This window comes from Theobroma cacao, chromosome 1 (genome assembly GCF_053813885.1).
Source record: "Theobroma cacao isolate CCN51 chromosome 1, ASM5381388v1, whole genome shotgun sequence".
NCBI lineage: Eukaryota > Viridiplantae > Streptophyta > Magnoliopsida > Malvales > Malvaceae > Theobroma > Theobroma cacao.
The window spans coordinates 16399475-16423312 of NC_142639.1; the positions used below are offsets into that span (position 1 = coordinate 16399475).

Consider the following 23838-nt stretch of genomic DNA (forward strand, 5'->3'; position numbering starts at 1 on the left):
GCCGATTTTTCTAACATCTTTGTACCGATCTCTTTCAAGCTTAACCTTGTAGCTCATTAGCCTTTAAAAGGCATTTATAGCTCTTCATTTATTGTAAACTTTTGTGTGGTTATACCTTAATCGATTGAAAAGGTAGTGTTGAGAGGGTATATTTAACCTAAGTAAAAGGTAGAGACGCTATAGTCTCATCCTTAAAAAAAAAAAAAAAAAACTAATGTAAAGGTTATTCTTGAGCCTTAAAAAGTATTTTCATAGTGGATTCAAAATTTTTTAGTGAACTAAAGGAAAAAACGTAGACAAAGAGGCCGAACCTCTATAAAAATATTATGTTCTTATTTTTACATTGCTTTGATTTTTAGTGTTACAATTTGTTTCTAAAAAAAATCAATTTTCACTAAAATTGCAAAGAATTTTCAAAAAAGTCAATTCACCCCCTTCCACTAACATTATTGTTACTTAAGTTATTATTATTAAAAATTATCAATTAAATATATAAATAAAATAATAATATAATATTATTTTATATGTCATTATAATTATCTTCATAAGTTAATAATAAGTGCAATATCATATATTATTAATAATATATGTTCATTGGTATTATTATTTATATACTTAAATTATTATTATTATTAATGTATATAGTTATATTTTTTTTTGAAAGGTTAGTTATATTATATATAGACTAATAGGTTAATTTTAACATAACATAAGTTCATATATAATAGATAGAATTTAATAATATAGTATTTTAATAATATATGGTTAGAAAATAAATATTATTTATTTATATTATTAACAATATATATTATATGTAATTTATAATATAGTATAATATTATTACGTAATAACTAGATTACATATTGATATGTATAATACAATTTACTATTAAATTTACATGATAAGTGCTATCTTTTCTTTATAATGACATTTAATATATTTTTATTTTCTATTTGTTTTTATGATAAGGGCAATTATTGCAGTCAAAGGCGATGGGCCGACTACTGACAGTCTCTAAGCTTTTCAACCGCACCCGCACGCATTTGAAAAGGAACAGAGATTTTGTAGATGGAAAGTCCAAGTCTGTCAATGCAAGAAAAATCTACAGTTCTGTTTATTTTATAATTTTATATTTTTTGAATTGCCATTATTATTTCACACCTTTTATTTTAGAAATTAATTAGTTTATTGATTTTTTTTTTTTGTAGCAAACCTATGCTTCTGCATTTTCATAGAATTATGGCTATGAGTCTGCGTCTTGACTGAAGTTATTGGAAGGGTGCGGACCAACTTCACCTATATTCACAGATTTGGCACTAAGTTCCCGACTGCATCATTACTTGATGAAGCTACACGAGTGCTCCAACATCTGAGTTTGCATGTGGTCTTATACCCTTCCGCCAACGTTGCAATCCTGCCACCGATTTCTAACAAGGCTTATGAGACGTTGAAGCTAGAAGTAAATTCTGTCAAGAGCATGATACAAAATTTGTACTCAACCATTACGGAGCTCGTTCACTAAGTCAAGGGAAACGCCTCTGGTTCTTCGTTAAAACAGACGGAGCTAGTCTAATGTTGAAGACATTGCTCCGAGGGACGACAAGACTTCTTAGGCTTCACTGCTTTTGTAAAATAATATGATGGATATAAATTTTTTTATTTATAATAAATTTGTACATTGTTAACAAATTTGTTCATAATGAAATGTCAACTTATTGATTTCATTTAAGAATTATTATTATGAGCTTAGTCAAATCAAATCTGTGCATTTAACTAACAATTGTTTTTTCTTTTAGTTAGAGCATGCTAGTGAGTGGAAACTAAATTTTTTTGGGGGTTTGAATTTAGTGTTTGCCTTTTTAGTGTTTTGTACCCTTTGTAATTTACACGGTTATAGTAAATTCTTCTCTCGTCTGCAGATGTAGACAATAAGTGTCAAATAACGTTAAATATTGTCATTTGTATGTTAAAAATTCATTGATTTGGTCACATAAAACCAACCAAACAAAAAGACCATACAATCTAACTGAAATCCACAAAATTTAATGTCCAAATCAGCGGTACCAAAACAGGCCAGCACCATCCGAGATTCAATCTTCGTGTCCTAAAATCTTCCCCAACGTGTCATCTTTTCACTGGCTACCAACATAGTACCATATTTAATGCTACATAATTCCCCTCCAACTACTGCATGCGCTCATCGTGTCCTTTCAAAAACGGCTCGCTCTTTCTCAGTCCTTCACCATTTCCAGCAACCCACCAAAACGCCTCCTTTAACCCTTTCTCTCCCTCAATCTCAAATATAATTTCTTTTAATCTTTTGAAAGGAAAACGGAAGAAAACATAAAGAGATGGGGAGGAAGAGAAGTTCACCAGTGACCCAGCTGTTCTTATGGATAAGAGGGCAGTCGACGGAGGTGAAGATCTTCCTTGCAGCAGTGCCTTTGCTATTTTCTTTGGTGGCATTGAAGCTTCTGGTGAAAGATCACAATCACTTTTTTATTGCCTCTGAACTCATCCATGTGGCTGGGATTTCTGTCTTGGCTTATAAGCTTACTACCAAGAAAACATGTTCCGGTATCGATATATCATCCTCTGTTTCTTCTTTTTTATTTTTTGTATATTTCGTGTAACTGATATTCTCTTAAGGTTGATTTCGATATGTTTTATTCAGAAATATGGTGATGATTTTATATCCAAATGAGTCTAATATCCGAATGGTGTTTACTAATTAGAAATGGCTAGCTTATTGGAGTTATATGTGTCGATGCAGGATAGTGGACGATTGGGTGTAAGAAATTTGCAATATTCAAACATTATGACACTTGTTTTCCATCTAATTTCTCTCTTTCATTTGGTAAGATGGGAAATGGGAGTAATTGTGAAAAATCAGTAAAAGGATCAAATTGGTGAGAAGGAAAACGATCTGAACAAAATTAAACTGGAGAAGGATTCGCATTGTTTCATTAAACAAAAAATAGAATAAATAAACACTTTCAATGAAACATTTTTTGTTAAAATAATTAAATTGTTAGCAAGTAACATCAACTTCGAAAGTAATTGCATAAGAAATACAAACATTTTTAATGTATAACTCGCCTCCATGATGATTCAGATTTTTTTTTTTTTTAGTGTTGGTGATGCCCTTTTGTACGACATACATGGCAATAATCAAGTTTTCTCTTCCTGCTTCAGGCCTTTCACTGAAGTCTCAAGAACTCACAGCAATATTCTTAGCTGTAAGACTTGTCTGCAGTTTCATGTTGGAAGGTGACATTCATACATTGCTAGATTTTGCCACCCTCATTTTTACTGCATGGGTTGTATTTATGATTCGATACAAGTTGAAGTCAACTTATATCAAGGAGCTAGATAACTTTCCAATCTACTATATGGTAAATGCATTCTTCAGTTGTTATATATATTGATTAAACCATGTTAGATTCTTCTCTATAAACTTAGAATGGATGTATATGCTATTTTTATTTTTATTTTTCCAACATTATCATATATATACACACATAGTAGAGATATCGTCTGTAGCATTATGAGTTATAGATTCATAGACGACCATCCCAGCTCTGCTATATGGATTTGATTGATTAAAGTATTTCATTAGAGACTAGCACTTTGTTTAGAACGAAATGAAAATGGAATTCATTCCATTTGTAAGTCAATCCTACAATATAATATTCGTATCCAAATGATAATATAGAGTATTGGGAACACTATATATTAAACTATAGAATTCATTTTTAAATCAGGAAATTAATGAGTATTGAACCAAAAATAAAATAAAAGAACTCGCAGTTCCTTTCATTTTTTCATGGATTTAGTTTGCAATTTATATTAATTTTGAATAATTTGCAAAGAGTAATAAAATCAGGAAAGTATATATAATTGATCATTGGAAATCTACAAATTTGTTTTAAGGATCCTCAAGACTTTGCAAAATGTGGAAATTGAGATACTGGTGGATTATTAGTCTGTGTTTGACATACTCTTGAAATCCAACTTGTACAGTAAATGAAGGTTAATAGGCTTGAATTAATAGAAAAGCAAGTGTCTGGTTTTCATAGAATACTATGTACTATTTGCTAAAGATGACAAAAAAGTAAGAGCCATGGAGTACTTAACGAAATTACTCAAGGATAAAAATCCAGTATAGAGTATGACTGTGATCTATGTTACACAGGTGGTGCCTTCTGCTATCCTTGCTGTGTTAATCCATCCATATAACACACATATATACATAAGTCAAGTTCTCTGGGCCTTTTGTGTTTATTTGGAGGCAGTTTCAGTGCTGCCACAGCTTCGTATGATGCAGAATGCAAAGGTTTCAGCTCCATTTCCGATTCATTCATATATTTACTTTATTACTTTTTGTTTGTCAGTATATTAGCTAACGAGTACCTTGTTTAAGATGATTGAACCATTCACAGCCCACTATGTATTTGCACTGGGTGTGGCAAGATTCCTGGCGTGCGCTCATTGGATCATCAAGGTTAGAAAATCATGCTTGACACATACTGGAGCTCATTGAAACTCCTCATGACATGAATAAAAGTATTCCTAATTACCAAATTAATCGCTTAAAGCATAGAAAAAATCATGAAAAATACCCTTTTATAAGCAGTTGAAATTGTTGAAGTTAATGCTTGCATGTGTCAAGTGGACAAAATGAAAAGTGAAAATCCACTTGGATATTATGCATGTTTGTATGTGTTTTACTTAGTGCTGAAAACCACTACGTGTAGCTATGCATGTTACTATAATAATCATGTTTTACACTTGTTTCTCAAGTATTAACAAGTGTTATATCTGTTGATGATTTGTGTTAATGAAGCTGTTTATATATTTGTTGAAAATGAATGAAACTGGTGTGGCCTTCTCTCTTTGTTTATCTGTGTTTAAGAGATATAAAACAGAGGCTGCATCTAGCAGCCATTTACTCCCTTTCTCCCAAAATTATAACAGAAATAATTAGAAGATTCATATATATTAAAACATTATTGTTCCTATTTCCATGAAAGGTTTATGAGACTGGGGGCAGATATCTTTTCTTGGTCGGAGCTGGGCACTTTTGGTTCCCCGTGGCTGTCTTTGCAGAAATTGTTCAAACCTTCATCTTGGCAGACTTTTGTTACTATTACATTAAGAGGTGAGGCATTTTTTTTTTCAAACACACTTTCTTCCACCTCTCTTTCTCTTAAAGTCAATTAATTACTCAGTCAATTATTACTCAAACAGCGAATTAGTATTGTAAAATCAGGTAATAATATCTTAGATTGGTTCTTTTGCAGTTTCATGGAGGGCCGACTGATAATGAGGATGCCAGTTTAGAAATTTTAAATTTAAACGGTAATAATGAACATTCAGTTCATCTGTTTTCAGGTTTTTTTAACTCAAAACAAGCATATGGTGGCATCAAAGGCTTAACTTCGGTGGTTTTTTTTTTTCTGGCTTGTCTTTTTCTCCTAACTTTGAGATATAGTACAAATCAAAACAATTTTTGAGACTTAAGTTATACAATTTTAATGCAACTTTGGAAGTGATTGCAAGGGTTTGAGTGTTGAGGTACATTCATTCATTCCAACGAAGATATTGGGCACACAATCTTCGTTGGCGTGCTGAAGTGAAATCCATCATTTATCATCTACCATATATTGAAACTCAACTACAAGGGTGTGCTGTAGTTTTGGGTGCCTGAGAACCTGACAGCTGGTTTTTCTTCTTGTCGTTTTCTCTAGGATGAAAATTTTCAAAATTTTTAAAATAATTTTTCTTGATTGCCAATTAACCAAACAAAAAACAGGAGAGTTGAGCGAAAGGGGATGGTAAGAGAGAAGAGAAAACGGCGCAAAGGGCGGCAAGGCGAAGGACCGGTGGCCGGAGCAGCCAAGAGAGAGTGGAGGAAGGAGGAGAGAAAGAAACGATTTCGGCCGGAGCAAAAAGATTCTGGCGACAATAAGAGTTCAAAGTTCAAACCCGCCATTCAAGCGATCCAAGCTCACAGTTTCTAAAAATATACAGAGAAATTTGAGAGAGATTGGCTTAAAAATAATAATGAAGTGTACAGTACCCAATAGCTTTTTGTGCGATGGTTACCTTTTAAGTGTACAGATAATTTATGCTCTACTCAGAATTTTATGCCATAGGAAGTTTTTGGCAGATCAACTTGAGATTTACAATGGCATGTCGGTTTGAAAGATTAATAAAATTATTTTTTTAAAAAAATAATATAAAGAAGCAAGAAAGGCTGGACAAATTATTGATCATGGTTCAAAGAAACGTTAAACTTTATGCATAATAATTTAAAGGTATAATATTTTAAAAAATTCTTACCGAATTTGATAAAATTCAAATAAATTTTATAATTTTATTTCGTTTAATTAAGTTTTTATATTTTTATTTTAAACCAAACAACCCTTTATATTTTTATTTGAGATCAAATGAACTTTTATAACTAATAATTAATTTAGTGACATTGATATGTTAAGCTAATATATTACAATTGATGATAATACTACATGTAGGCATATTATAATTGATAATGACGTAACATGCTAATTTAACATGATAACATATTCATGTGATATTTTTTACCCTCCACATCAATACCTTATGGATATAAAATAACAAGTAATATTTTAACTATTTACAATTAGTCAATCATTAGTTATAAGGACTTATTTAATCCAAAATAAAAGTACAAAGACTTGATTGAATGCAATAAAAAAATAAAAATTTATTTAAATTTTCTTGAATAGTTTAAGGACTTATTTGAACATTATGTTTTTTTTCTTCCCATTATACTAATTTTGATTAGTATATATATTGTATTAGCTATGACTCAATATTGGCAAATTCATCCAAAGTTACATGATATTTGATTCTTGATTTAAAATTTGATATCGAAAACAATATTAATCAAATTAATTGTTGGAATTCGTTAGGATTTAATGCATTAAAATCTTTTTTGTTTTAATCTACAACTCTAAGTACAATCCTTAACTTTTTCTGTAAACAAAAAAAAAGGAGATTTAATCATATCTTTATACAATGAATCTCTAGTGTCACCATCATAGGGTTTTTTATACAAGCTTACATTATATAAACCCACACAAAACATTATAGTCTAGCCCAATTTATTATATCATAATTGAGACTACAATATTGTTTCTTTATCAAGATCAAATTAACTTAACTTGATTTTCATAAAATTCTAAAATAATTTAAATAATGTAATTCCACATTTTGATTATTTAGAAAAATCTAACACACCCCTACTTGAACTACATTATTGAAATCAAATTTTGAAAACTCATTTTCTTAAAAATGACTTACAAGCTATAACAACTTAAAATTTATGAGCCTAATTTAAAAATCAAACTAGTCTTGAGACTACGTCGAAAGATCTTTTTGTTTAATAAAATTTGTGATATAGAAAAGTGACAGTAACTACATCTATTAAGAAACAGTACTAACTATAATTACATATCTCGGTCAATCTTATCCACATGAAGTCAATGTGGTAGTATAGCAATGAACAACAACAAGAATTTATTTCATGTGCTGAATTCATTTGTCGATCACTTTATTCTCTACTTTAAGCAACCTACTCTTGCAATAGAAACATTTATGGTTCAATCAATAAACTTGGATGTCTACCTTATATATCTCTAGATATAGTTTTTGTATCAAAGACATACCTTTAAGGCTATCAATTTATGCTTCAATTTATGCTTAAAATTGACATATGCTGTAAAACCAGACCCTATAAACACATGTCATGATATACATGCACTGAATAACATGTTATTACTCTAAGAAAGTCCCTAAGAATAGACGAAACCTGGTATTGTACCTAACGGTACACATGAGTTGATTTAACCTCGAACTAGTTCAAATAGGAATCGTAGGATGAAATTTAATATTTTACAATCCAGGAATGACTAAAAATGATTGTTCGGAGTTTGAAGGTTCATTTGGGGAAAAATTGAAAATTTTGATGTTCAGGGGCAAAATCGTCATTTTACCACCTAAGATAATAATTTGATCATGGAGTGAAATTTTTGACCAAGATTAACTATTTGGAGTATAATTTAATGATAGGAAGTGAAAATTTTCAATTTTGGCAATTTTCGAAACATAGGGGCAAAACGGTAATTTTGTTACCCCGAGATAAATAGTAATTTTCACCACCCAAAACTTGTCAAAATCATAGGATTTATTTATTTTTGGTATGAATAACTATGGTATTTTAAGTGGTGAAAAATTGAAGTGTAAAGGACAAAATTTTAAAAACGGACCAATGGAAAAGTGACACATGACACTTTTTAATGATTTAATATTATTTTAAAGGAAAATCAGCCCATTTAAACCCCACATCAGGTGATGGTCGGCCATAAGGAGAAAATAAGAGAGAAAATAGAGAGGAAAGGAAGAAAAGAGAAAAACCAAAGGAAAACTAGAAAATTCAAAGGGAAATTCACGTTTTTCGTCCGTTTACACGTCTAACGATAAGATTTTTCGACTTTAACTTGATTTCTACCTTTCCTATGCCTTTGTTTCCATTTAGCATGCTTGAGGAGAGAGATCAAAAAGTGATACCAAGGGCTGGCCGAATTTCAAGGGGAAGGATTTTGAAATTTTTATGGTTTGATTCTTAGTTAAATTGGTAGTTTTAGTTAGTTAAATGTGTATAGAAATCAAATTGGGCAAGAAAGCATGAAATTCTCATAATACCCACCCTTGGCCGAATATTCAATGATGTACAATGATGATGAACTGATTTTATTCTAAGAGAAATGAAGAGAAAATAACGAAAAATGGTTAAATGTGATAGAAAAACAAAGTGAAAAATTAATCGAGTTAATGTCCCATTTTTGACCGAATTTTTCAAGGAGGAAAGTGAGCTGATTTTGATGATTTTAGAAGGTTATTGGCTGATATTTAATGGTTAGAAATGTTGGAGAGAAAATGGGACAATTTAGAGCTAAAATGGAGCGCGTTAACAATTTATCGGGTAAAGTGCCAAAAATAGGTTAATATCGCGTTTAAGCCGTTTTAGGCTATTGCATTTCATACCATGCATTAGTATAGGATTTAAGTCAATTATATAGTGATTTAGCATCAATGTGGTGAATTGTGTAATTTTTGCAATGTGTCTAGGAGGAGAGCCTTCTAGTAAAGGCTAGGAAGTCGTACCCGACAAAAAGTGATCGGGGCACCTAGAAAGCATTTAATTTGTACAAACGGTGAGTAAACCTATTATTATTGTAAATTATCTAGAGTTTATTTTTAAATGCTCTTTATGTATTTTATGAAACGAAAATGAGATTAAAATGGGACTTTTGATGTTTTAGAAATAAATGTGACAAATAAATATATTGTGTTGATTATCTGAAATAAGAAACTTTTGATTATGAAATTGAGTAATTGGAGGCTGTCAATTGTCTTGAAAAATATATTTTCCTATGAATGGCTTATGATATATGAGTATATGTGGCTATATTTTATAATTGCATTGGGAATTTATGTAAGCTGTCTTTTACTATGCAAGCTAGGTAAATAAATAAAAGCCACGTTATACTGTCAAAATTTTATTAAAATTGGTGGGTTTAGTCACTGCAGTGATGGGTTTTCCTGGACTGCCTATTAGAGGGGTACGGTAATCCCGGTTACATAGTTACTCCGGTTGTAGAGGCGATGAGGGTAACTCCCGGGGTAGTGTTAGAGCTCACTTCACGTCGAACCCCCACGTGAATGTGTAACTCGGCCAACGCCAAGGAACGACTTGTTTTGAAAACTAACATGTGTTTAACATGTAAATATCTTAACAACCTTGACGGACTCGGTTAGATGCCTCAGCCAAGGTATCCCCGAGGACTAGTTTTTGACTTGAGCCCTGTTTCTAATAAAAGTCATAAGCCTTAACAACTGTTTTGGTAAATTACAAATATTTTATGGTTTAAGAAATAAATTGAAAACCTTATGAAATGGTTTGTGATTTGTTGTTTAAACTTACCTCCATTTTACTTGCCTTTAGATATTTATAATAATGTATGTTTACTCATTGGGATTGCAAAATCTTAACCACCTCCTTTCCAAATATTTCAGGCTTGTGGTAGCTTGTAGGTACTTAATTTTGTCAAGGATTCCAGTTGACCCCTCTATCTCATAAACAGTAGATTACTATCACCAACACTTGGTGTGTTTATGGGCCACTTGTCATTGTAATTATTATTGTACATTATAACTTTGTAAATTATTGTATGTATAAATTTTTTTTACTTCCATGTTACAAAAGATTACTTACACGTGTTTCTATAATTATTGTTTTATATAAAAATGCTATATTTTAATCAATATTTTGAATAGTAATGTTTGTCTATAAATCCTTTAAAAATAAATAAATAAATATTTTTGTCTTTTGATTTACTTGAGTTGGAAACGATCGGTAATTGTTTAAAACGGAATGTTTAACAACGATTGCACACAAGAAAAGCAAGAAACTGATACGTAAGCCTTGCGAGGTTCCAATTGGCATTCTAGGTAATGATTGTCAATCGGAACATCGCGACGGTTGTCATGGGCCCGAGGGAGGTTCCGGGTCGTGACAATTCAGTTGGTATCAGAGCTTTCGGTTTAAAAGTATATGGTTTTGAAAAAAGTTTTTGACTTTTAAAGTTCTTGGATTTAAAGTTATTTTAAAATAATTTACAATTTCAGTGTGGCCCAGTTAAGATTAGTTAGTTACAAGTAGTTACATATAGAGTTTTAAGTCGTCTAAACCAATTCTGTTCTTTTTGTAGATCATTATGCCTCTTCGACATGAGCTACCACCTATCACTAGATCTACCGGTAGGGGAAGAGGTCGCCCCAGACAAAGTCAGTCGGATTCCATAGAATAAGAGTCGGTTGCGTCTTCTTTTAGAGCAGCTCCTATTGCTGAGTCTACTGACATTCCTGTACCTCCTCCACCACCTATTGCTGCTCCTGACGTACCTGCCATGTCTCCCGAGGTAGCTCAAGCATTAGCGGCTTTTCTCGCTGCTCTTACGGGCCAAACTCAGGCTGGTCCAATTCCACCCGCTGTTTCCCCTGTAACAGCCCTAGTACCACCACCTCCTATTCCACCCCAAACACCAAACGTCTCCATTTCTAAGAAATTGAAAGAAGCTAGACAGTTAGGTTGTGTCTCATTTACTGGTGAGTTGGATGCGACCGTAGCTAAAGATTGGGTTATTCAGGTATCGGAGACACTAACAGATATGGGATTAGATGATGAGATGAAATTGAAGGTGGCTACAGGGTTATTTGAGAAGAGAGCTCGTACCTGGTGGAGTTCAGTAAAGTCTCGCTCTCCTATACTGCTAACTTGGTCGAATTTCCTCCTAGAGTTTGATGGTCAGTACTACACCTATTTCCATCAAAAAGAGAAAAAAAGAGAATTTCTGAGCTTGAAACAAGGGAACATGACCATTGAGGAGTATGAAACTCGTTTTAACGAACTGATGTCTTATGTACCTGAGTTGGTGAGATTGAAGCAAGACCAGGTGAACTACTTTGAGGAGGGACTCCGTAATGAGATACGAGAGCGTATGATAGTGATTGGCAAGGAGTCGTATAAGGAAGTTGTTCAAATGGCCTTATGGGCTGAGAAGCTCGCCACTAAGAATAGACGGATCCGAGCTGAGTTCGTAAAGAAAAAGAATCCGCCTACGTTCCCGGGTCAGTCTTCAAAGAGAGGCAGAGAATCGACATCTACTGCAAGAAGTACTACCTTAGAGCTTGTGGCATCCACTAGACCTCCATCTTAGCAGTCACAGCCGAGATCTTCTAGATTTGATCAGCTAGTGATGAGTAGTCAGGGGGGGACTTCAGGAGGATTGGACAAATGCCGTAATTACGAAGGATTTCATGTTGGGTCATGTAGAAGCCTGTAAAATGTTTTCAATGCGGCCAATAGGGGCATAGCAAGAGAGATTGTCTGTCACGACCCAGAACTCCCATCGAGCTCGTGACAACCACCGTAAAGCCTCGACAGACATTCTTCCCCTAAATGTCTTTCGAGACCTCGCAAGGCTTTTGTACTAGTTTTTCCATTCCTCTCTCTCTTTTCTTTTTTTTTGAATAATAAAATAAAATAAAAATATTAATTAAAATAATCTATTTTAATGTAGAACAATATATATATATATATATATATATATATTTGAAACATTAAAAATTAATTTTTTACACATAAAAACAAAATAAATTTATACATACTGTAATATAGAAAATTGGAGTATGCAATTTAAATTACAATGACACATGGGCCCCTAAATAACTGAGAAGGTTTAAGTCTATAACCTTGCTTTCTAGGATGCAACTTTGAAATTTACTTCTCGATGCAATTGACAGTCTATTGCCTTATCTGAACCTAAAAAATGTATAAGAAGAACGGGTGAGATTATAAAATCCCAATGAGTAGACAGACATCATCAAAATAATCTAAAGCCGAGTAATAGGAGACAGTTAAAATAATTCATCCTAACCCATATAAATAATTGGATTTCATCCAATTACTCAACATGGCTTATGCACTTTTCAAAAACTTGGCCCTTGCCAAAAATTCATTCTTAGGGATGCCCCGCGAAGGCATCTTACCAAGACCGCCAAGGCTGTTTATTGTCACACACACAAACACATTTCACCTATGACAACACAGCCGTTCCTCGGCGTTGGCTGAGTCCCAATTTCACGTGGTGGCCAGCGTGAAGTGTACTCAAATCCTACCTTTGGAGTTATCCTATGCGCCTCTCCAATCGAGGTAAGCTCAATAATTGGGAACCATGCCCCTCTAATTAGGCTGGCCCACGGAACTCCCGTCACTGCAGTGCCCACTTTATAATCTACAAACCAATAAAATCACAATAGTATGACATGGCTCACTTAACACATTCAAGGCAAATCAAAGCAGTTCACATATTCTTAAAATCATAAAAATAACCAGTCATACCCACATTTATCATAAGCCATTTAATGTAAAATCATGGATAAACAACACAATCATAGTATAGGTCTCCAATTACTCTATTTTTGAAATCATTATTAAATTTTCAAAAATTTTATAAAATTATTCTATAAAATCCCATTTTCCCATTAAACACAATAATTTAACCATGAAAAATAAGGAGAAATGCATGGAAAGGATAAATCTTAAGCTAAGCTTGAAAAATCATACCTTTAAACACTTGATTCCTTGAAAAATCACACTTTTTCTTTGAATTTTCTCACTCTAGGGTTTGTTCTTATTTCTCTCTCTCTCTCTCCTGCTGGTATTGGCTGACCCTCCCGATGAAGAATTCTGGAATTTTCAAGCCTTTTAATAGGCTTAATAAAATATTATTATTATATTTACCTTTTAAATATTTTATTATTTTATTTTTTTTAGCCATCTTTTTGACTTTCTTTTTCTACCACTCAAACCTCTTCACTTATCCATGTCTTCCATGAAATTTCTCGACTTTTCCAAAGTTTTGGTGGAGTAAATTTTTAAAAATTACACTTTTACCCCTGTAAAGTGAAAAATTACATTTTTACCCCAAAAACTAAAAAATTGCCCATAGATATATTTTTCATCCCTTGTACTCATACCATTCTCCAATTTGTCAAATGTGATCTAAATTCTCTCAAAATCTCAAATTTTATCCGCAGGTGAAAAACTTACGATTTTGCCCCTAGATAGTGAAAATTTTGGTTTGACTCCGAATTGATATTCGAACTCCGAATTACCATTTTGAGTCATCCCTGAACTGTGAAACTCTTAATTTCACCTTAAAATTCCTATTTGAACTAGTTCGAGGCTTAATCGACTCAATGGTACCATTAGGGGCAATATCGTCTTTTAACTATTTCTCGAACTTCCTAAATATACAAACATTCTATCGAGCATGTGAATGACATTATAATTATTTTACAAAGCAGAGTTTGACATTGTCCTCAGTTGAGACGAGGTACAGTAGCTACTTCTACTCCTCCGACTTGTCCTAGTATACCCCGGAGAGACACTTCGGGATCACAATCTAGACAAGGCCTAGTGATACAGTCAGGCATGGGGAGTAATACCCCAGAGCAGCCATCTTCCAGACCGCAACCCTAAATTTTGACCATGATTTTTGCAGTGACTGAGGATGAAGCCCGGGTTCGACCTAGCACAGTGACAGGTACTATGATTGTGTTTGATAAAAATGCATATGTTTTGATAGATTCGGGCTCCGATAGATCATACGTGAGCATATCATTTGCATCATTCTCAGATAGGAACCTGTCACCATTAGAGGAAGAGATTGTAGTGCATACTCCTCTAGGCGAGCGGTTAGTAAGAAATACGTATCATAGAGACTGTGGTATTAAAGTTGGGGAAGAAGAATTTATGGGTGATTTAATCCCTTTGGAGATTCAGGATTTTGATTTGATCTTGGGTATGGATTGGTTGTCCACTCATAGAGCAAAGGTGGATTGTTTTAAGAAAGAAGTGATTCTCCAGAGTTTAGAGGGAGCAGAAGTTGTATTTACTGGGGAGCGTCGAGTATTACCGTTTTGTGTAATCTCGACCCTCAAAGCTTTGAAATTGGTGCGAAAGGGATATCCAGCATACTTGGCTCACATGATTGATATATCGAGGGAGGAACCTAAGTTAGAGAATGTCCCCATAGTAAGTGAGTTCCCTGATGTATTTCCTGATGAATTATCGGGACTTCCTCCCAATCATGAGCTCGAATTCACCATTGACTTATTTTCGAATACTGCCCCTATCTCTATTCCTCCATATAGAATGGCTCCGGCAGAGTTGAAGGAGTTGAAAGTACAATTGAAAGAGTTAGTGGACAAGGGTTTTATACACCCTAGTACATCTTCATAGGGAGCATCAATTTTATTTGTGAAAAAGAAAGACGGTATACTTCGGTTATGTATAAATTATCGACAGCTTAACAGAATGACCATTAAGAAAAAGTATCCGTTGTCGAGGATTGATGATCTTTTCGATCAATTACAGAGAGCTACAGTGTTTTCTAAGGTTGATCTGAGGTTTGGGTATCATCAATTGAAGATTAAAGAACAAGATGTAGACAGCGTTCAGAACTCGATATTGTCATTATGAGTTCTTGGTCATGCCTTTCAGGTTAACTAACACACCAGCAACTTTTATGGATCTCATGAACAGGGTGTTCCACCCTTACTTGGACAAGTTTGTTATTGTGTTCATTGATGACATCCTGGTTTACTCGAGAGATAATGATGAGCACGCTACCCACTTGAGTATAGTATTACAAACTTTGCGAGAAAGACAGTTGTATGCAAAGTTTTTGAAGTGTGAGTTTTGGTTACAGGAAGTGGTATTCTTGGGACACGTAGTATCGAGAGCTGGAATATATGTTGATCCTAAGAAGATAGAGGCAATTTTACAATGGGAGCAACCTAAGATAGTGACGGAGATTCGTAGTTTCCTCGAATTAACCGGTTATTATCAGAGGTTTGTTCAGGGGTTTTCCTTAATAGCAGCTCCTTTGACCTGTCTAACTCGTAAAGGAGTTAAGTTTAAGTGGGACGATGTGTGTGAAAGTTGATTTCAGAAGATAAAGAACCGGTTAACATCTACTCCAATATTGACACTTCCTGTGAATGGTAAGGGATTTGTAGTATATAGTGATGCCTCAAAGTTCGGGTTGGGGTGCGTACTGATGCAGGATGAAAAAGTTGTGGCTTATGCTTCTAGACAGCTAAAGAGGCATGAAGCAAATTACCCTACCCATGATTTAGAGTTAGCAGCAGTGGTGTTTGCTTTAAAAATCTGGAGGCATTACTTGTATGGTGAGCATTGTCGGATATTTACGGATCACAAAAGTTTAAAATATTTGCTCACTTAAAAGGAGCTTAATTTGAGGCAAAGGCGATGGTTGGAGTTGATAAAAGATTATGACTTGGTGATAGACTATCATCCAGGAAAGGCGAATGTTGTAGTTGATGCCTTAAGTCGTAAGTCTTCATTGTCTTTAGCCACACTTCAGAGTTGTTATTTTCCAACATTATTAGAGATGAAATCTCTTGGGGTCCAGTTGAGAAATGGTGATGATGGATCCTTATTGGCAAGCTTCATTGTGCGACCTTCGTTACTTAATCAGATCAAGGACATTCAGAGGTCTGATGATGAGTTAAGAAAAGAAATTCAAAAATTGACCGATGGGAGAGTTAGTGAGTTCAGATTCAGAGAGGATAACGTTTTGATGTTTAGAAACTGAGTTTATGTTCCTGAGGGAAACCAGCTGAGACAGGCGATCATGGAATAAGCCCATTTATCTGCCTATGCATTACATCCGGGAAGCACCAAGATGTATAGGACTATAAGGGAGAATTATTGGTGGCCAGGTATGAAGCGAGACGTAGCAGAATTCGTAGCAAAGTGTCTCGTATGTCAGCAAGTTAAGGCGGAGCATCAGAGGCCAGCAGGTACACTTCAGTCTTTACTTGTTCCCGAGTGGAAATGGGAGCATGTAACTATGGATTTTGTTTTGGGACTACCGCGGACACAGAGGGGAAATGATGCAATTTGGGTGATCGTAGATCGGTTGACTAAGTCCGCTCACGTTTTAGCTATCCATAGTACATACTCTATTGAGAAGTTGGCTCAGCTCTATATAGATGAGATTGTGAGGCTACATAGAGTTCCCGTTTCTATAGTGTCAAACTGAGATCCTCGATTCACTTCTCGATTTTGGCACGAAATTTTAAGAAGCTCTCGAAACCAAATTGAAATTTAGCACTACTTTTCACCCACAGACGGATGGTCAGTCAAAGAGGACTATCCAGACTATAGAGGATATGTTGAGGGCTTGTGTCATGGATTTTCTTGGGAGTTAGGATAGACACTTGCCGTTAGTGGAATTTGCTTACAATAATAACTTTCAGTCTAACATTGGTATGGCACCGTACGAAGCTTTATATGGAAGGAAATTTCAAACTCCACTTTATTGGGATGAAGTGGGTGAAAGAAAGTTAGTTAGTGTGGAATTGATCGATCTAACTAATGACAAGATCAAGGTTATATGAGAGAGGTTAAAGGTAGCCCAGGATAGGCAGAAGAGCTATGCAAATAAACGAAGAAAAGACTTGGAGTTTGAGATCGATGATAGAGTTTTTCTTAAGGTTTCCTGTGGAAAGGTGTGATTCGATTTGCAAAGCAAGGAAAGCTTAACCCGAGGTATATTGGACCATTCCGAATCATTGAGAGAATTGGACTAGTGGCTTATCGGTTAGAACTACCTCCGGAGTTAGATCGGATCCACAACATTTTCTATGTCTCCATGCTTAAGAAATATGTACCAGATCCCTCTCACATCCTTGAAGCACCTTCGATCGAGTTGCATGACGATTTGAAGTTCGAGGTGCAACCTGTGAGTATTTTGGATCGAAAGGATCGAGTATTGAGGAACAAGAGTATTTCAATGGTCAAAGTGTTGTGGAAAAGTGCTCGAATGGAGGAAATGACATGGGAAGTAGAGCATCAGATGAGGAACTAATACCCGTATCTATTTGTCGAATCTGGCAATTAAAATTTTGAGGTCAAAATTTTATTTTAAGGGGGGTAGAATTATAAAACCTGACCCTATAAACACATGTCATGACATACATGCACTGAGTAGCATGTTACTACGCTAAGAAAGTCCTTAAGAATAGATGAAACTCGGTATTGTACCTAACAATACACTTGAGTTGATTTAACCTCGAACTAGTTCAAATAGGAATTGTAGGATGAAATTTAATATTTTACAGTCCAGGAATGACTAAAAATGATTGTTCGGAGTTCAAGGATTCATTTGGGGAAAAATCGAAAATTTCGATGTTCAAGGGCAAAATCGTCATTTTGCCACCTAAGATAATAATTTAATCATGGAGTGAAATTTTTGACCAAGATTAATTATTTGGAGTATAATTTAATGATAGGAAGTGAAAATTTTCAATTCTGGCAATTTTCGAAACATAGGGGCAAAACGGTAATTTTGTCATCCCGAGGTAAAACCGTAATTTTCACCACCCAAAACTTGTCAAAATCATAGGATTTATTTACTTTTGGTATGAATAACTATGGTATTTTAAGTGGTGAAAAATTGAAGTGTAAAGGATGAAATTTTAAAAACGGGCCAATGGAAAAGTGACACATGGCACTTTTTAATGATTTAATATTATTTTAAAGGAAAATCAGCCCATTTAAACCCCACATCAGGTGATGGTCGGCCATAAGGAGAAAATAAGAGATTTTTACCTTTCCTATGCCTTTGTTTCCATTTAGCATGCTTGAGGAGAGAGATCAAAAAGTGATACCAAGGGCTGGCCGAATTTCAAGGGGAAGGATTTGGAAATTTTTATGGTTTGATTCTTAGTAAATTGGTAGTTTTAGTTAGTTAAATGTGTATAGAAATCAAACTGGGCAAGAAAGCATGAAATTCTCACAATACCCACCCTTGGCCGAATATTCAATGATGTACAATGATGGTGAACTGATTTTTATTCTAAGAGAAATGAAGAGAAAATGATGAAAAATGGTTAAATGTGATAGGAAAACAAAGTGAAAAATTAACCGAGTTAATGTTCCATTTTTGACCGAATTTTTCAAGGAGGAAAGTGAGCTGATTTTGATGATTTTAGAAGGTTATTGGCTGATATTTAATGGTTAGAAATGTTGGAGAGAAAATGGGACAATTTAGAGCTAAATGGAGCGCGTTAGTAATTTATCGGGTAAAATGCCAAAAATAGGTTAATACCGCGTTTAAACCGTTTTAGGCTATTGCATTTCATACCATGCATTAGTATAGGATTTAAGTCAATTATATAGTGATTTAGCATCAATGTGGTGAATTGTGTAATTTTTGCAATGTGTCTAGGAGGAGAGCCTTCAGGTAAAGGTAAGGAAGTCGTACCCGACGAACAGTGATCGGGGCACCTAGAAAGCATTTAATTTGTACAAACGGTCAGTAAACCTATTATTATTGTAAATTATCTAGAGTTTATTTTTAAATGCTCTTTATGTATTTTATGAAACGAAAATGAGATTAAAATGGGACTTTTGATGTTTTAGAAATAAATATGACAAATAAATATATTGTGTTGATTATCTGAAATAAGAAACTTTTGATTATGAAATTGAGTAATTGGAGGCTGCCAATTGTCTTGAAAAATATATTTTCCTATGAATGGCTTATGATATATGAGTATATGTGGCTATATTTTATAATTGCATTGAGAAATTATGTAAGTTGTCTTTTACTATGCAGGCTGGGTAAATAAATAAAAGTCACGTTATACTGTCAAAATTTTATTAAAATTGGTGGGTTTAGTCACTGCAGTGATTGGTTTTCGTGGACTACCTATTAGAGGGGTACGGTAAACCTAGTTACATAGTTACTCCGGTTGTAGAGGTAATGAGGGTAACTCCCGGGGTAGTGTTAGAGCTCACTTCAGGTCGAACCCCCACGTGAATGTATAACTCGGCCAATGCCAAGGAATGGCTTGTTTTCAAAACTAACATGTGTTTAACATGTAAATATCTTAACAACCTTGGTGGACTCAGTTAGATGCCTCGGCCAAGGTATCCTCGAGGATTAGTTTTTGGCTTGAGCCCTGTTTGTAATAAAAGTTATAAGCCTTAACAACTGTTTTGGTAAATTACAAATATTTTATGGTTTAAGAAATAAATTGAAAACCTTATGAAATGGTTTGTGATTTGTTGTTTAAACTTGCCTCCATTTTACTCGCCTTTAGATATTTATAATAATGTATGTTTACTCATTGGGATTGCAAAATCTCACCCACCTCTTTTCCAAATATTTCAGGCCTGTGGTAGCTTGTAGATACCCGATTTTGTCTAAGATTCCAGTTGACCCTTCTATCTCACAAACTGTAAATTACTATCACCAACACTTGGTGTGTTTATGGGCCACTTGTCATTGTAATTATTATTGTACATTATAACTTTCTAAATTATTGTATATATGAATTTATTTTACTTTCACGTTACAAAAGATTACTTACACATGTTTCTATAAATATTTTTTTATATAAAAATACTATATTTTAATCAATATTTTAAATAGTAATATTTGTCTATAAATCCTTTTAAAAATAAATAAATAAATAAATATTTTTGTCTTTTGATTTACTTGAGCCAGAAACGACTGGTAATTATTTAAAACGGAATGTTTAACAACGATTGCTCACAGGAAAAGCAAGAAATTGATACGTAAGCCTTGTGGGGTTCCGATTGGTATTCTGGATAATGAGTGTCAATCGGACGGTTGTTTTGGGCTCGAGGGAGGTTCCGGGTCGTGACATATGTCTTAAGTCTTCACTTATGCAAAATGTATATATATGAGAACATGTTATTAGTGAATATCATTATTTAAATAAATCCAAATACATCATTAAAGATATGTACCAAACAAATTAAGCATAAAACATAAAGTAGAACAATATCAAATTCTCTCATTAATCAAGTGAATCAAAAGACTCCACAACACTTATGTTATAAACATGTTTCTTGAAAGTGATAGGGCAGTCTCTTAGTTTAAAGATCAACTATGATGTCATCATTCTAATATGTTTTACTAAAATAGTATATTTTTTTCACAATTCTTTAACTGTAAGGTATTTTATCTCCATATGCTTAATCATTGTGATACTTTTATTGTTGTTGGTGAACAAAATTGTTATAATGTTATCATAATACAACTATATGGGTATAGTAAAAGAGCTAACTACCAACAATTTTTTAATAAGATTTCTTAACCAGACAGCCAATGCAGTTGTTCCATAGCATGCTAAAGATTTTGATTGCATAGTGGCAGAGGTCACAAGTATTTTCTTTATACTTTTCTAAGATATTGCATCACCTTTCAACATAATAATGTATCTTGATATGGACTTTTTATTATTTGAATAATTGATAAAGTCTGAATTTATATAATACACCAACTTAAGGTCTTTAACCTTTTGATAAACTAGCATAAAATCTTTAGTTCTCTTCAAATATCTCATCACCCTTTTTTGCAACTTCCCAACAATCTTTATCGGGATTAGACAAATATCTCCCCAAAAGATCGAATGCATAAACAATGTCAAGCTTTGTGTATACTTGAGCATACATAAAGCTCTTAATTGCACTAGCATATAACACAATTTTCATAGATTCCTCATAACATTATTTTAAGACATTGTGTTGAGTTCTATTTGTTAGGAATTTTGAAAATATGGTGCCCCGAAAAGTAATTATATTCTCATATTTAATTTCATTTAATTTATTTGCAAAGAAAGTACATTTTGATAATAAGACAAAGAGTTTGTTTTAAGTGAGCATTCATTATCTAGTTATTAAGGTACCATGATTCTATTGAGATATTAAAATATATTTGTATGAAAAGTTATACATAGGAGACATGTATTTTAATTTAATCTAAAAATTGTTCATAGTCATATAATAAAGCTAGTCACTTTATTGTGTTAAGGCTGTAGTGTCTAGATTATTTTTAACGAAGCGAATGTGATTTACTTCAAGAGAATGATAAGCCTCATATCATCGAAATGGTTGACTTCAAGTAACAATACTATAACATAAACTGGAATCATGTGAAAATCAAATTTAATTTTAATCGTTACTTAAATGATGATCTCACACTTATGCATTTACTTATAGTAAAACTGAAATCTTGATGAATAATGGACTCGTGTTTAATCTCCTTATGATCTTTGATATACCATGAGCATAATTATCATAAAGTGTTGATCTAGTCTTCGTATGTTGGGATTATAATCGAGATGAACGTTTGGGAACATATACCCAAACAATGGAGTTTATAGTATTAACATCACTTCTAGTGATTTCAAGAAGATTGGCGATTAATCTAGGCCCAATGGATTGATAAATTAGCTATTCATCAAATCTGGATACTCAAAAGATTAGCTCTAGAGTATTGAATTACTAATTGGATGAAATTTGATACTTGGAGACCAAATTGACATAAAGGGTAAAATAGTAATTTCACCTTTTGTCCTTTGATTGTTATGAGAGTTCACAATATAAGGTTTGCAATTGGACAACTAATAATTAATATCATTTACTAAATCATTTCTTATTATTATAGTTAATCCAAGAGTGCAACTATGAATTTATGGTGGAGTGATTTCATGGTTAATAAGCTTGAATTATCTTAATGAAATTAAGAATAATACTAAGTTTATTGGAGCTTTGAATATCTATGTCCAAATAGATTCTCCACTTAGGTTCATAGAATTCAACTTGTTTAAGTTGGAATGCATGTTTTATTTGATTAATTACATTATGTACAAAAATGGCAGTTTTAACATATTTTGTCCTAATTTAGACAAGAAAATATATTTGTCTTAGTTTAGATAAGAAAACAAGTTTTGCCTTAATTTAGACAAGAAAACATGTTTTGCCTTACTTTAGACAAGAAAACATGTTTGTCTTAATTTAGACAAAAAAAACATGTTTTGTCTTAATTTAGACAAGAAAATATGTTTGTCTTAATTTAAGACAAGTAAAATATGTTTTGTCTTAATCTAGACAAGAAAATATATTTGTTTCAATTTAGACAAGATAACATGTTTTATCTTAATTAAAGATAAGAGTGGTCTTAAATTAAAATAATGCTATGAGGATTCTTGCAAAATGAATCTAGACGTCAATGTTGATAAAAAGAGACTCCATGTTTGACTATCACTATTATATTTATTATTAATTCTTTTTAAATAAAGATGCATAATAATAAAATAAGAGTTATTATTCAACAAGGAGTTTTATTTTATCAAGAACTCTAAATGATAATTAAATAATTAAATTATTTATTTTTTAATTTTAATTTTGATAATTATGGAGTATGTTTGATGCTTCCATATCTCTAAATGGATGGTAAATATTGATTCAAAGGTATTTGATTTTGATTAAACCTTTAAGACAAGAGTTTTAATAAAAAGAGAAGAGATTGGAAGAAAAAAAAACATACGTATCTTTTCTTGAAAAAAGTTTTAGTTGTCACTTCTTTTCTCTTCCTCCTCCTCCTCCTAACTTTGTCGAATCTATCTTCCTCTCTCCCATTCTTGGCTGATTTCTTACAAGAAAAATAGCCATTAATTTTTAGGAAGAAAAAAGAGACAATATCGGTTGCCATCTTATAGTTTAGCATTCCACACCTTATCCAGTCAAGGTTCAAGTTGAAAGCATTCTTAAATAATAAGTGGTAAGCTTGTTTGGTCAAGAAATTAATCGTTGGTGTGGTGGTGTCTGAAAATAAGAATCTCAAAATAAAAGGTATGTTTTGTCTTACTTAATAGATTCTTATTTTTAGGATGTGATTATGTTACTTGTAATAAGAATGTTGTGTCTTTTCGCTTGTATAATTGGATTGCTTGCTTCCTTTATAAAAAAAAAAATTATTGAAATCTATGCTTTACACAGTCACATCAATCCATTTAGATCCAACTCCATCAATTGATATCAGGGTAAGGATTATTGCAAGTTTTGTTTCCTATATCTATTATGCATGGTTGTCACCTTTGCATGTATTCAACTATCTTGATGTGATCAATGTATGGTTCTATGTTATGATGCATTATTCAATGTTTTTACCTCATTAATTGTCTTAAAAAATTTTACATGAAACCTTTTTTCTTTTGGCCATGTAACAAGAAAGATGGCCTATCATCGCAATGTTTCCTTCTTAATTTTTTTTATATTTCCTTAGATTTATATAACTAGGAAAAGCCGGTAATTTTAAT

The 23838-nt window shown here is 33.1% G+C and overlaps 1 protein-coding gene across 1 annotated transcript; it reads left to right on the forward strand.

Moving 5' to 3' along the window:
- Window positions 1-2270: 2270 nt before the first annotated feature.
- On the forward strand, window positions 2271-5475 carry LOC18612717 (ER lumen protein retaining receptor family protein). The gene is made up of 6 exons (XM_018115949.2): window positions 2271-2577; window positions 3196-3395; window positions 4196-4336; window positions 4424-4504; window positions 5034-5161; window positions 5304-5475. The coding sequence occupies exons 1-6, from the start codon at window positions 2352-2354 to the stop codon at window positions 5341-5343; spliced, it is 816 nt and encodes a 271-aa protein (XP_017971438.2). The 5' UTR covers window positions 2271-2351; the 3' UTR covers window positions 5344-5475.
- The last annotated feature ends 18363 nt before the right edge of the window (window positions 5476-23838 follow it).

Coding starts and splice junctions, on each gene's coding strand:
- LOC18612717 (XM_018115949.2), top strand. CDS start 2,352: ATGGGGAGGAAGAGAAGTTCACCAGTGACCCAGCTGTTCTTATGGATA. Junction 2,578..3,195: donor TACCAAGAAAACATGTTCCG/GTATCGATATAT, acceptor TTCCTGCTTCAG/GCCTTTCACTGAAGTCTCAA. Junction 5,162..5,303: donor TGTTACTATTACATTAAGAG/GTGAGGCATTTT, acceptor GTTCTTTTGCAG/TTTCATGGAGGGCCGACTGA.